This window comes from Apiospora kogelbergensis (genome assembly GCF_038363985.1).
Source record: "Apiospora kogelbergensis strain CBS 113332 chromosome Unknown utg000006l_segment0_segment0, whole genome shotgun sequence".
NCBI lineage: Eukaryota > Fungi > Ascomycota > Sordariomycetes > Amphisphaeriales > Apiosporaceae > Apiospora > Apiospora kogelbergensis.
The window spans coordinates 3,190,509-3,204,752 of record NW_027117423.1 but is presented as its reverse complement, the minus strand read 5'-3'; the positions used below and the strand labels follow the sequence as shown (position 1 = coordinate 3,204,752).

General features: G+C 53.1%; 4 protein-coding genes across 4 annotated transcripts; 3 read left to right on the top strand and 1 right to left on the bottom strand.

The window, feature by feature from the left end:
• Positions 1-1,383: 1,383 nt before the first annotated feature.
• PG998_009862 (uncharacterized protein) lies at positions 1,384-3,576 on the top strand (the record flags this gene model as incomplete). Its single annotated transcript, XM_066876678.1, has 1 exon — positions 1,384-3,576. One exon carries the CDS (start codon positions 1,384-1,386, stop codon positions 3,574-3,576), a length of 2,193 nt encoding a protein of 730 aa, XP_066728834.1.
• A 734-nt stretch (positions 3,577-4,310) lies between these two features.
• Positions 4,311-5,858, top strand: PG998_009861 (Beta-1-6-galactanase; the record flags this gene model as incomplete). The annotated part of the gene is made up of 3 exons (XM_066876677.1): positions 4,311-4,554; positions 4,607-4,697; positions 4,727-5,858. The coding sequence occupies 3 exons, from the start codon at positions 4,311-4,313 to the stop codon at positions 5,856-5,858; spliced, it is 1,467 nt and encodes a 488-aa protein (XP_066728833.1).
• A 738-nt stretch (positions 5,859-6,596) lies between these two features.
• PG998_009860 (bladder cancer-related protein BC10-domain-containing protein) lies at positions 6,597-7,193 on the bottom strand (the record flags this gene model as incomplete). Its single annotated transcript, XM_066876676.1, has 2 exons — positions 6,597-7,068; positions 7,177-7,193. 2 exons carry the CDS (start codon positions 7,191-7,193, stop codon positions 6,597-6,599), a joined length of 489 nt encoding a protein of 162 aa, XP_066728832.1.
• Positions 7,194-8,853: 1,660 nt separating this feature from the next.
• On the top strand, positions 8,854-13,751 carry PG998_009859 (uncharacterized protein; the record flags this gene model as incomplete). The annotated part of the gene is made up of 2 exons (XM_066876675.1): positions 8,854-11,398; positions 11,458-13,751. The coding sequence occupies 2 exons, from the start codon at positions 8,854-8,856 to the stop codon at positions 13,749-13,751; spliced, it is 4,839 nt and encodes a 1,612-aa protein (XP_066728831.1).
• Positions 13,752-14,244: the final 493 nt, after the last annotated feature.

Below are 14,244 nucleotides of genomic sequence, written 5' to 3'. Positions count from 1 at the left end.
GGGTACGTACCCACCGAGGTCAGGTCACTTGCTTCATGGGAGATGGCAGTTCGATCAACTTGGACAGGAATAGTTCATGTGTTATTAGCGTGTTGTCGTGAATAAATGCAAGGATGATCTTGGAATTAATAAATTGCCCGTTGCCATTTACCCCGGATTTTCAGCCCTACCAGAGGTTCGACGATCGACTGTTGAAACGGTTGGCTCAGGGGCTCCACCGTACCTTTTTTTTTTTTTTTTTTTTAAGCTTTCAACTGCCAACCCCCTGATCTGGCAAATGGAGTGCAACCAATTCAGGCGTCACTTGACAGACGACAGAATACTTGTGAACATCCAACCATCTTGCAGAAGACTGCTCTTCCTGGACGAAGGCTGCTTACATGGAGCGTCTGTCAATTTATTGTGGCTAGGTAACCCCTATCTTGCCCAAGTATCTCTGTCGAACGTGAAAGCAAAGAAATACCAGATCAAAAACGGTGTCTAGCCCGTATGGCTGTTACAGGTTCCATAACTCGACCAAACTTAAGTGATTTTGGGTTGCTCACCAGCTTGAGGCTCACAGACATGCTGCTGGTGATTGGTCTGCCCTGACTTGCCCCATACAGCATGCAATGGTGATCTCGAGCAACTGGACCTACTATAGTATCTACAAACCCGTGAGTAGCTTAGGTAATTATATATAGAATAAGATAGCGTGTCTCCGGCCGTTCTTCAAGAAAACTCCCGGTGTTATGAGATACACATATTGCTATCTCACGCCTTGCTGAGCACCCGAAGACTGGCCACGGAGTCTACACAGTAAAGCACCAACCCGTACTATGCTCTTCTAGTAGCTCTACTACCTGTAAATTCGTAAACTTACCTCGTTTTTGTTCTGTTTCGGAGATGCTCACCTCAGGTACGGGTGCCAAAAACGACTGATTTAGCAGCCGGCGAGGTACCCGTTCCGTAGAACTATGAAGCCTATACAGCAAATTCTTTGTCCAGGCGTGTGAATAACCTCCTGACTGGCTTCAGACGTCCCGTGGGGTCATGTTAAATGCCATCAGGGAGGCTGAGCTTTGGTAGGCACTTTGAACTCTGTTAAACCCCCTACACATATATGCCGTCCATCTACTCTCTCTTCTATCCATCTGCCATTTTTCCTTCAATCCATCTGGCATTCCCAACTTGACATACCATTTTACCCTTCACTTCGAACAGTCACTTACATCCTCCCATCAGAAACCTCGGTATCGAAACACAGTTACCCTCGTACACTACCAAGACTTGTCACCTGACCGCTCTCTTTTGTACGAATCCTGTTCTCGGCTCTCAGCTTAAATCGACTGTCTTTTGGACGTTGTATATATTCTGAAGTTGTTGAATCCATACACACACAACATGGCTTCCTCTGACCAGAACGCCAACCTGGGCCCTGGAGTTCCAGGCCAACGGACGATATTGGAAAGTGAAGTTGATAGTTTCTTGGCTTTCATGAACGAGAAGGAGGGAATGGAATTACCCATACAACCTTCGGACACGGAGAACGACACTATGCCTTGGCTTGACCTACCAGATTCTGCACCATATTCCAGCCAGCAGAACGTCGACCCATTCCAGAGCAATGGCCCGAACATGGTCTACCAGGACCAGAATCCCTTCATGGGCCACGTCTACCAGCCCCAGTTTACCTACATGGGCGATGTCAACCCGTTCCAGAATGGCTTGTCGGACCCGTTTGGCTTCAGCGGCCAAGACATTCCATGGGATATGAACAATAACCTCCTTATACTACAGGAGAATGCCGTTGGTAGCGCTTTACATGGCATCCCCCAAAACATTACCGACAGTGGAATCATCTCCGGCGCCACTTTGGTTCCTTCACAACCCATTATCACCCCAGTGGTTCCTTCACAACCCATTACCACCCCAGCGGGTACCTCACCAGTCATTCCAGCCATTCCAGCCATTCCAGCCATTAATACTGCTGTTGTGGCTGCTACTGCTTCTCCTTCACCTATTTCCGCACCAGTACAGAGCACTGGCCGGGGCATGGGGACCCGGAAGCGGAAGACTGCCCCCGAGCCCGAGCCCGAGTCCGGGGGTGAAGGCCAGGACCACCGCCAGAAGCGTCAGTGCAAGCAATTCGCTTGCAACAGATGCCGCAAGGCCAAGGTCAAGTGCGATGTCGAGGTTGGCAAGTGCTGTTCTAAATGCACCAAGACTGGCAAGACGTGCGTCACCGATTATAAGGACGCCCGAACCAAAAACACGAACTTCGAGGACTTCCTGACCAAGCTGGAGAAGAAGGCCTACCTCATCAAAGAATGCATTTACCTCGGGAATCGGGTCACTACAGACGAGCAACTATTTAAGCAGTTCAAGGCGTACTGGAACCCGTCTCGGAGCGCCTCAACGGCGTTGGAGATGTTCACGACTCTTTCTGCCAATGGCGTGGAATGGGAGAACCATATGAGGAGTTTAACGGCAGAAAATATGTTTGCTATATCGGAGATTATGCAAGAAGCCAAGTCGATTTCGTTCCAAAACGTCAAGGTCAAGGACGTTCGACCCTTGAAGGACAAGCTTAAGAAAGTTGCCCACTGGACACTCGCCTGGCTTTATTCCAAACTCGACAAACTCGCATCGATGACGCCAGAGCCCCAGGATATTACCTATGACCTATGGTTCAACGAATTTACGCAGATCGACTGTACTATCGGTCACATGAACCTTGAAAAAGTCAACGACGCTGCCAACAAGAACTATCTACGTTCGCGAGGCAAATTGTACCCCACGTACCTCAAAAGGGTTTGTGGCGAGTGGGCATTCAAGCAGGAATGCCTCCAACATGCAAATATCAACAGATCTCTCTCGCCGGCTGTAGTCCCTCAGGCACAGCAGCCTCTGGCACTGCAACCCCAGGCACCACTACCACCCCAAGGGCAACAGCTCGTCCCTGAGGCCCAGGCTAACACCATTCACGTCAATCCTGGGACTCAAGTTCCCATACTTCCCCAGAATGTACCAGCTGCAGTCCCTCAGGCACAGCAGCCTCTGGCACTGCTACCTCAGGCACCACTACAACCCCAGGGGCAACAGCTCGTCCCCGAGGCCCAGGCCAACACCATTCTCGTCAATACTGGGGCTCAAGCCCCCATACTTCCCCAGGATGTTCCAGCTGCTGACGAAATGGACATCGATGACGTTAACTTGGTTCATCAAGACCATTCTTCTCCGTCTCCCTTTCCTGGTCGAGAGGAGTCGCCCTCACTCGAGGAATTCATGAAGATTTGTACGAACGAATTATTCGAGGAGTCTGAGTCGGAATCCGAGGAGGAGGCCCAGGAGGAGGCCCATGAGGAATCCATGAAGGATTGTATGAACGAATTGTTCGGGGAGTCTGAGTCTGAGTCTGAGGAGGAGGCTCAGGAGGAATCCATGAAGGATTGTATGAACGAATTGTTCGGGGAGTCTGAGTCGGAGTCTGAGTCGGAGGCTCAGGAGGAGGCTCAGGAGGAGGAGTCTGAGGAGGAAGAGTCTGAGGAGGAAGAGTCTGAGGAGGAGGAGTCTGAAATCTCCGAGGCAGAGTAGAATGTGGCGAAGTTGGGGGGTATTTGTGTGTGATTTCCAGGATGGATGGGGTATATATACATACCCTTTGGCAAGCGTTTCAGGGTTTTTGGGCGGACGGGTTCCTAGGATTGGAACATATACCATTTAGCAGGCCGCAATGGCTTTTCAGCGTCGAGTTTGGGATACAGCGTATTTGCTATCGCTTCGAATTTGGGTAGACGGGAACATCACACACAGAACACAGAACACAGAATACAGAACATAGAACAAAGCCACATAGTTGCTAGAAAAAGTGAAGCAAAGGCTTACGAATCTTTATCTTCTTATTTTCTTCATCCACGTGCAGTAACATGATGGCGAGTAAGTCGGCAGTCAGCTGAGGAACATTCTACCGCTACTCGGCCATGGCGACGAGGTTGGCCGGTTGCCCCGAAGGCCAGGCCAGGTTCCCCGCGTGGGTGGAGCCGCAACCCCATGTTTTCTCCAACCGCCCCTATCGACTCCAACGTCATTTTCCCCCTTTCGGGACATCGAGACCGGTTCTATCCACTCTTGGCCGCTGCCCCAGTGACTAAAACTAATATTGCTTTGTGCAACGGGGAACACGGTGCCGGTCGCGCAGGCAGGTATAAAGGTGAGCCGACGAGACGCCTCGGGGCTCACGAGGATGGCTTCCTTCACCGCTCCCAGAATCTGGATAGCAGGCTTCTTGTCCGAGAACCGTTGCTTCACCTCGGTCCTACCTGCTCGCAATGGCGCCTCTCGCTCTCTGGTCGGTTGTGCCGCTTCTGGCGGCTCTGGCCCAGTCGTCCTGGCTTCCAGCGACGCCCATGCTTTCTCGTAACAACGAGGCACGGTGGCAGAAGGACATGGCACCGAGAGCTTCCAATTCAACCGGCCAATGGCCATATGGACCCTTCAAGACTCAGGGTCGTGACATCGTGGACAGCCGGGGTGAAATCCTGTCCTGGGCTGGCATCAATTGGCCCATGAGTGGTATGCCTAGCTCCTGCGCTTGACCAATATTATTTCTGACCTTCAAGTGTAGGCGAGACCATGATTCCGGAGGGCCTGGAGTGGAAATCAGTCGATGAGATCCTCGACGATGTCCAGTCAGTAGGGTGGAACGTCCTTCGAATGTAAGATCTCCTTAAACATCCCTCCTCAGTCATGTCACACAGGGTGCTAACGTGAAGCTTAGGGGTTATGCCACCCAAATGATCGATGAGATCTACGAGCGGGATGGTAACGACGTCTCGCTGGAGGTGGCCATGATCATGGGGCTCGGCTACGAGAACGGGACCAAAGTAACCAACGAGATTGTCAGCAAGAACCCAGGCTGGACCGCTCGAACCACGCGGTTCGAAATTTGGTCCGACATCGCCAACAAGGCCCTCGAGAAGGGCATCTTCATCCACCCGGACGTACACGTCCACAAGGCCAAGTGGTGCTGCAGCCACACGGACGGCAACGCCTGGTTCGACGACGTCTACTTCAACACGTCCAACTGGCGCCGGGGGCTGGCGTACGTGGCGGACTGGGCCAAGCAGCACCCCAACGTGGTGTCCATGTCGCTGCGCAACGAGCTGCGCTCCTCGTGGAACCGCACCGACCTCTACTACAACTGGCAGACGCTCGTGGGCAACATGAGCGCCGGCTCGGACGCGATCCACGAGGCCAACCCGGACCTGCTCATCAGCTGGTCCGGCATGCAGTACGACGAAGACCTGTCGGCGCTGACGGCCCGCAAGAACATCCTGACCGCCCCCTGCTACAAGTGCGACGCGATCCGGGACGCGAACCGGCGGGACCCTGTCTATTTCGACCTGGACAGCTACCCCTGGGCCGATAAGGTCTTCTGGGAGCTGCACATCTATCCCATGAGCGAGGACGTGGACACGGGCACCTGCGAGGCCGTCGAGGCGGCGCTGTACCGGGCTGGGTTCCACGCCCTGGGCATGGATCCCCCTTCGGGATGCGGCAAGAACCTGACGGGCGGTGACTGCCCGCCGCCGCAACGCCTGACCCCCGTGATGCTGACCGAGTTCGGCCACGCCCAAGACAACACTTTGTATAATGATACTCTTCAGAACTGTCTGGTCGAGTACACCAAGAAGCACCGTGTTGGCTGGATGGTCTGGAGTCTGGCGGGCAGCTACCGCACCCGCGAAGGCGTCCAGGGCATGTCAGACACTTGGGGCCTCACCAACTTTGAGTGGAACGGCTGGAACGATGCCGAGACGGTTGAGAATTACTGGAAGCCTTGGGTCAAGGCAATGAATGCTACGACCAAGCCATGAAGGCTTCCTTGGTATTACAAGTAATCTTTCAACATGTTATATAATGCATACACCTCATTAATGAAGATAACACTTGGCTTTATGGAGCAAACTCTACTTCATACTCCTGCTTCCGTTGCATAATCAGGTGCTGTGTAGACGCACACGTCAGCTGCTGATGGAGTAGGTGGTGGTTCTGAGGCTGCTGAAGTTGCTGTATGTAAGACTAATAATGGCTGTAGTGATGCTTTTTATTTATGTGACTGCGCTACATGCTTCGTTTCCCACTGGTATCGATATCGACCAAGGACGCTTAATTCCATATGCAGGAATGACCATACGCCTCTCATGTGTACTCAAAGGGGCATGCATCAGGGGATGTCTTTTGACAATGGCACTAAATTGCGACATTCTCGCGTTCCGCACCAGTTAGATCGGTCTGCCACACTTAAATATGCTGACGCGATCAACGAGCTGCGTTGGTATGCTTTCCTCCCGGTAGTTGGTGTGTATGAATCCAGACAAACGCTCATGCCATGCTATATCCTATCGTGTAACAGATTCTCATCTCATAGCTCATTGCACAAAATTGTGTGCCGGCGGCCGGCCTGAGGGGTCGGGGTATAACGTAGTATGCCGCAGTTGTGTATACGCCGGTAAAAACCATGCTCGCAGTGAGCGCGTGTTGATATGTACGTGGTCGTTGTCTTGTGTTGTTATAGTGGTAGATGTTTTTCCGAAGCCCAGTCTCCTCCGTCTTTATAGGCGAATATACAGATCCATGCACTCGATCCTCCACTCTCTCTTCCCCAGGAGACTCCGCAGCCACTCGATGCCCAAGCCCGTCCACTCGGTCCTCCTGCGGTCTATTTCGCCGGCCGCCGCGCCGGCCAGGGCGCCCACGGTGGTGTTGAGCATCTCGAGCGCGGTCGCGTTGAAGTTGTCAGCACCCGCTCCTCCGGGTGCGGCGGCGATCAACGACTCCGCAGAGGGAGAAGAGGAGACTATCGTTTCATTCTTCGGGTAGTAGTACGTCGAGGGCCGGGGCGCGAACCAGTTGCTGTTGAAGTCGAAGAAGCAGCGGTCGGACCAGTGGCACGAGGTGACAAAGAGGATCAGGAGCAGCACGGAGCAGTAGACGCAGGGCCGGTTCAGGAAGTATGTGCACACGAAGAAGAGGAAGATGAAGGCCGGCGAGGCGTTCGTGGGGATGAAGAGCAGGGGAAGCCAGCTATGTCACAGACGACGGATGGTTAGTCAATCTGTCGCTACAGCGCAGGCCGGTATAAACTAAGTAGTATATAGCACGACGAAAGAATGACGGGCAGAGAAAACTCACCTCCGTAAGCAGAACATGGCGCCGTTGGGAAATCCGTGGGAGGAATCCTGAGCAGCAGAGCAGGATAGGTAGCCAGATGTCCAGGGGGTGTTTTTGGCTACTTTTTTCCCCCTTTGCTGCGATGCTGAATGCACGGGTTTGGGTGGCGTCGATCCGCAGAACTTTGGTCAGGGCCCCGATTTCAGTGTACGTACGGGGTAGGCAGGTATTGTCAGTACGTTGGCGGTGATGATCGGGCGCAAGGGAAAAACCACACAGGCTCGATTCGAACACACACACACAAAGCACTCAGGCACGCGTGGCTTATGCACAATCGATTGTCGGGGCTAAGAGGCGTCTGTGGTTTGGACGATGATGGCATAGGAGTAAAACAACAAATCGTTAACAAGGAGGGAGCCCTGAATTGCATACATACATACATACACTATTTAGTAGCAGGGGGAGCAGGGCGTTTCAATTCCACCCGGCAGCCATCTGCAGCCTTGATGAGGGAGAGCCTTCGTGGGCTGGCGGAGGCGGCTGACCTTGGCTGGATCTGAGGGAACCCCGCTAAGGATTTAGGCGGTTGTCCAGTGTGGTTGGCTGAGGGCAACAGCGCCAGTGAGCTTGGATGGTTTCGGGGAGCTCAGAGAGCTCTTGAGCGTTTGCTTTATATCCCGGCCACCGTTGCTGGAGCATCTACGCATCGAACTATAATACCACAGGTAAATTCGACAATAAGCAGAAAGGCAGCAGCACTAGATTCTAGGCAATGCTTATGTAGATAGCAGTATGTATGTATGTGTGAGGCAATGCGCAAACCAGCTCGCAGCGAGGGGTGTGCTGCTATCTGTGGGTGTGTCTAGAAATAAACACAGCGGTCATCACAGTTGCAGATGCAGAGAGGCAAGTATCCATCGGCGGCCACAGACCAGCAGGCTGTACCACCATCGACAGCGCAACGTGCATGGATCGTACCCAATGAAGTGGGATGGGGGAAGCTGACGGGAACGATCTTATTTGCTTATTCGGTCGACTCAACTCCCAACCGGCTGCGTTTGTCGTGACCAATTTGGGCGGATTGTTGATTGCCCACTCGTCCTATCTCGTGTTTTTGTTCCTCCAAAAGCTTTTCGACGTTGAATGCGCCGTCTTCGTCGCAACCAGGCTCTATCTACAACGTAAGATTCATTTCCTTCCGTCGCATCAAGTAAATCGTGCTCGGCCAGAATAAACTGGAGACGGACCCTCTGCGTTTGCCCGGAACCCAGAGGTGGAAAGGCCGTGCTGAAGAAGATACCGCACTGATTGCTGGGGCTTTGGGGGTCGACAGGGCCCAACATCCTACTAGCATCGAGAGGGAGCTTGGGCGATTTGACTGAAACATCCATCGGATTGGGCAGCTTCGCTAACTAACCCAGAAACTTTTCAGCCATCCATCCCATCCCATCCCATCGCATCAAAAAACGTCTACCACCGCTTGGGAGATATCTCTTGATTTTCCCTCATCTTTTTCCCACACACCCCACCCTCCATCAACACCATACCTTCCACCTTCTGGCGGGCTTCAGACCGAGAAAAAGCTCTGTCGCCTGTTCAGATCCTTCCGTTCGATTGCAACCAGCCACCCACCCGATCGTCCCATCGCGACCAACATTCGGACGGTAGCTCGCTGTCCGGACTTCGGATACAGAAGTCATGGCGAGCTACAATCAATCGGGCGCCGGCGGCGGCCCTGAAGACCACCTCAATGCAATGCTGGCTCGTCTGAGAGCCAACAACCACCCACAACAGGGCCAGGGTGAGAGAAGCTACAAGGACGAGGAGTTGTCTCATCTGGCTCTCTCGCTGAATCATGATTACCTCAATTCTCCCACCTCGGACCAGCAGAATGTTTCCGCTTCCGACGTCTTCCCCCCGCCCGCCCCTACACCGCCGGCCAGCCACTTCTCCCATTCTCACGGTCCTCCGGGCATGTCGAACTTGGGTCCCATTGGTTCTCTACCTGGCGGTGGTTCGCATGCCAACAACAACGCTGCCAAACAAGCGAATCAGTCTGTCAATTTGTTGGGGCTTCTGAAGTTCAATCCTGCTGGTAACAAGAGCACATTGGCCAATCAGACCATTTCTCAGCCCTCGCCATTGGCTCACCACCAGTCAGCGTCGTCGCTCGAGCAGTCGATAAACTTCCCTCACGGTGGTCTTCAGCCCACCCTGCATGCCCCGATTCCAATTCAAGGCGATCCGCAGGGCTATCTGGCGTCGCTGATGAAGGGTGACTCGCAGATGGAACCTGCACGAAACGAAGAGCAGCAGGCTCACTCTTCTGCGCCTGCTGCGCCTACTGCGCCAGAGTGGAACACAGGGAAACCGGGCGATGAGACACAGGCCTATCTTCTGAGCCTCCTGCAGAAGAAGCCATCTCAGACTGACGAGCATTATCTTGCCGAATCTTCCTCGCATCCCGACCTGCGTGCAAACTCAAACGCCTCAAAGGAGAATAACAATGGTGATCTAAGCGAGCTGTTAAGGCGAGAGCAGCCTCAGATGGGGCCTCAAGACTCGCCTTATTCGTTGCAGGCCGAGCTGCAGCAGCAGCAGCAGCAGCCTTACAGCCCTTCCGCATCCATAAAGAATGAGTATGCGTCTCAATCTTCACAGAACGGTGCAATCCGGAAGACTAGCAAGTTCGACTACAATAATCCGTTTGAGGACCTTGCCTCATATTCCCCTCAGAACAAGGCTTCCAAGTCATCAACTCCCGGCCAGACTGCACCCAGCATTCAGATCCTGAAGAAGGCGCCCAGTACTGCGTCTTCTCCTGGTGCTAACGACAACAAACGTCACAGCTTTCAGCGGAGCCACATCACGAGCCCAGACCATAACCGCCAGTCGCCTTCTACTCTCCGCAGCGAACAGCAGCCTGACGCTCGTGAAGACCATCATAAGGAGACTGTCTCCGAGGCCATTGACGATCTTGCAGAGTCCGCCGATAGAGAGGCTCAAGACGCGATTGCTCGGTTAGAGCACGAGGAAGCCCAAGCTCAGATCGTGCAAGACTTGGACGAAATGATTCGTGCCAAGTCAAATTCAGAGTTTGACGAGAAGTCGGAACTTGCAGCCCGAGACATCCAGAGAGAGCTCGAGAAGGAGGAGAACTCCGGACTTCTTGAGCGATCAATGTCTCCCAGTATGGCTCAAGCTGTTCGCGAGATTGTTGACGAAGCTGCTAACGGCCACGGTCCGGTAGCAGAAAGCTGGGAGAGTGCCGATCCTGATGAAATTGTGGTGATAGAAGAGGAGCCGTCCCCCGTCAAGGTTTACAACTTCCCCATGAAGCCTTGGATCTCGATCTCGTTGCAAGAGAATGAGGAACCTCGACCCCAATTCCGAGAAGAGGTCATCCTTGATATTGCTAGAGTCAAGAAGGATTTTGATCAGATCGACCGGAACCTGGTTTCCAGCACCAAGTCCTTCATTGTCTACGGAATGTCCAAGGCCGGCGGTATTAGAGTCATCCGACAGGATGATGGACGTGACGCCAAGTTATTCACCGAGACCAAGGATCGCATTTTCAATATTGCTGTTTCATCTACCCCTGCCGACGTTCATACCGCGCAGAAGGAAGCCATCATTGGTACTGGCATTAGCGGCACTGTCTACCACATTCTATTGAGAAATGGGGATAAAGACTACATCGATGATGCGCATCCAGAGCAGTACGGGTTTGCTCTGCCACCCATCAGCACCCACGAAGGCGATGCCCCGGGAGGAGTCCTGAAGACGCGAGCTAGAACCTCATGTGCCCACCCAGAGTACTTCGCCGTAGGCCGCGGTAAGACGATCAGCATCATTTGGCCATCGTATATCATGAAGCACAAGCTCTTCAAACCTGGCCACGACCGCGTCGTCGATACTGAGAAATTGTCGAAGCAATGCTCGCTGCGAATCAACACTGGTAAGGCCGGCAAGGATTTCACCTTCAGCCAAGACGACAGTACAATCGTGTCTCTAGACAAGTCCGGGCGCGTCAAGTTCTGGGACGTGCGAGATCTTACGGCTGTCGACGAAGAATCTGATCCCCGATTCCCAATGCCAGCACAAACTTCGCTGGAGGTTAGGGAGCCTTTGATGACTCTCACCACCACACCGGAGGGAGAGAAGGCTTGGCCAACCTCTGTCCTACTGCTGGATAAGCAACGGCCGTACCAGAAGCGTTGCGCCTTGCGCTACATGATTGTAGGTATGAAACAAAACCACACGCTTCAGCTATGGGATCTAGCTCTCGGCAAGCCTGTCCAGGAGTTCAACCTCCCTCACTCCAAGGAATCCGATGCTGTTTGCAGCGTCATGTATCACCCCCTACTGGAATGATCGTGGTTGGACACCCCACTCGCAACTCAGTCTACTTCCTACATTTGTCGGCTCCCAAGTACACCATCAAGGGTCTATCTCAGGTTGACTACGTTCAGAAATTGGTGGCGAAAGACGCGTCCATTCCCGAGCCCGATAGTACCGCGGTCATTAGTGGTGTGCGCGAGTACTCATTCGCCAACAAGGGTGTGATTCGAAGCCTAGACATGCTGGGGACGCCCGCGGCCGAGTTGGAGAAGGACGAGCAAACGCTTTTCGAGCTCTACGTGATGCACTCGAAGGGTGTCTCCAATATCTGTATCAAGCAAAGCGAACTGGGGTGGACTCGAGACAATAAGGTCATCGCGCCTGTGGATGCCATTGAGACTGGTATCGTAAAGATTACCAAACTTAAGGAACTGCCCAGCACTCAACCTACCGAACAGCAACCCTTAGAGGACCCCACCTCGTTGCCTATTCGCATCGCTACTCGACCCAATTTGAAGGACAACGCTTCACCTCACGCTCAGCCTGGTTCTGGCCAAGAAGAAGCAAACCGCAAATCTGCAGACGATCTTGCCACTTCTCGGCAACAGCCTGAGCGCAAGGCTGCCGACGCACCTGTTACGCCTAACAATCAAACAGAGAAATCGGACCGCCGATCAAGAAAGAAGCGGGAAAAGGCTGCTGCTGCCGCTGCCGCCGCGGAGAAACAATCCAACTCTCAAGATCCCATCCAGTCTAGCAGCACTACGCAGTCCTCACACGCTGGTCCGCCCACCATGACGAAGAACGAGGCCAAGTCTTCAGCGTCTGCCCAGTCGACTGCTCTGCCCGACTCGCTCCAGTCTGCTGTCAAACAAATCGAGATGACGCTCAGCGGTGTGGTAGAGGCCGGCCTTTCAGAGAATCGCCAGAAGATGGACGACGATCTACGCAATCGCGACCAGCTTTTCACCAAGGCCCAACTTGAGCTGCTCGACAGCGTCTCTGCAACGCTGGATGACAATGTCTCTCGTCTACTGACAAGAACCATTAGCGACAAGGTTGAGGATTATGTTGTACCTTCGGTGACCGAGCTTATCACTCGAACCATCACCGAGCAAATGGCTCGCACCGTTACGGAGCAGATCGATTCTAAGGTCAGCGGTCGTATCTCGCATGCGGTGCAGAACCAAATGCAGAAACTTCTTCCTACTGCGGTCAGTCAAGCGATCCAGAAACCAGAACTGGCCAAGGCCGTCACCGAGAAAATTGGACAGAGTTTGTCGGTCAATATCGAGAAGGCTTTCATGGACAGTCTTCACAAAACCGTCGTGCCCAACTTCACCCGTATGGCAGCTACCGCAGCTACCCAGGCTACGGCCACTGTGCGACAACAAGCAGCGGAACAGATTGAAGAGCTTGAGCACAAGATTCGTGCCGATAGCAACAAGATCGACCAGCTTACAGCATTGGTTACGCGACTCTCTGACACCGTGTCCTCTATGGCCGCAACCCAAGCTCAGTTCCATGAGGCGTTCCTCAAAATGCAGCAGCCAGCCCCTCGCGAGCGTCCGTCTCGTGAGGTGTCCCATTCACAGTACTCGCAGGCGTCCCAAGGGCCTTCATACTCGAATATGCAAGCACAAAATTACCCCAGCCCCTCGGCAAACTCCGGTAATCAGATGATGCTACGTAACGCAGCTGGCTCCAACAGCAGCAAAGATCTCGACCTCGACCGCAATATTGCCGACATTGCAAGTTTTGTTGAGCGAGGCGAGCTTGAAGCTGCTCTGGTCAAGTGGTTGCAGTCCGACCGTAAAAATGACATCTTCAAGGGTTATCTGATCAAGTTGGATGCCAATTCCCTAAACGAACTGTCGCCTCTTGTGTCTCTAGCCGCCATCGCCGAGTTGGCACGCGAGCTTGACGGACACTGCCTCCGGGAGAAGGTTGCTTGGATGGAAATCATCATTCGCAGCATGCACGGCACCTTGCCACACATTGTAAGTTCTCGCACGGCTGGCCATCTTCAACAACCTCCAGAACTGACCATATTCGTGTCACAGGAATCCCAGGTTCGCGAGGTGGTCCCGAACATCCTCGGCGGCTGCGTGGCCTCCATCGAACAGCTTTACATGCGCATCAACCACGTCGCGCCCACCGAGCAGATCCTTCAACACCTCTCGCAGATGATTACTATGGCCAACACCATTATCGAGTTTGCAAGCAAGCCGAACATGAACCTTGGTGGATACTAAGCAACACGAAACCATAATCACTGATATGTACATACACTGGTTACCGGAGTTGTTCTCAGTTTCTCAGGGTTCATCCCGCATAGCGGTTTATCAAGGGAGTTAGTTCGGTTTGTTTGGTTCCTGTTGCACACATATCTGCTGTGCAGCATCATGATTTACTACAGTTCTCACCGCTGAGGCGGAAAGAGCGAGACGAGGTTCACGATGTCGATGATGGACGAAGCTCGGTTCTTTCTTTCTCTGTTCTTGCCTTCTTTATACCCCCCATACCGACATAATGGCATCATCTGGTGTTCAGGGTCAAAACTGTTGTTGTTTGCACGTTCTCTATGATTCTCATCATGATTCTATCGTGTCATGGCCAGCAAGGAGGGGAGGGAAGGGGACAGAAGAATTTCATCGTATTCCTAATCAGAGACGATGAAGAACTGAAATGAGGATAAGGGGTGGAGGTCATAATACTTTGCATGTCAGGCCATGCATGGTCTGGGGC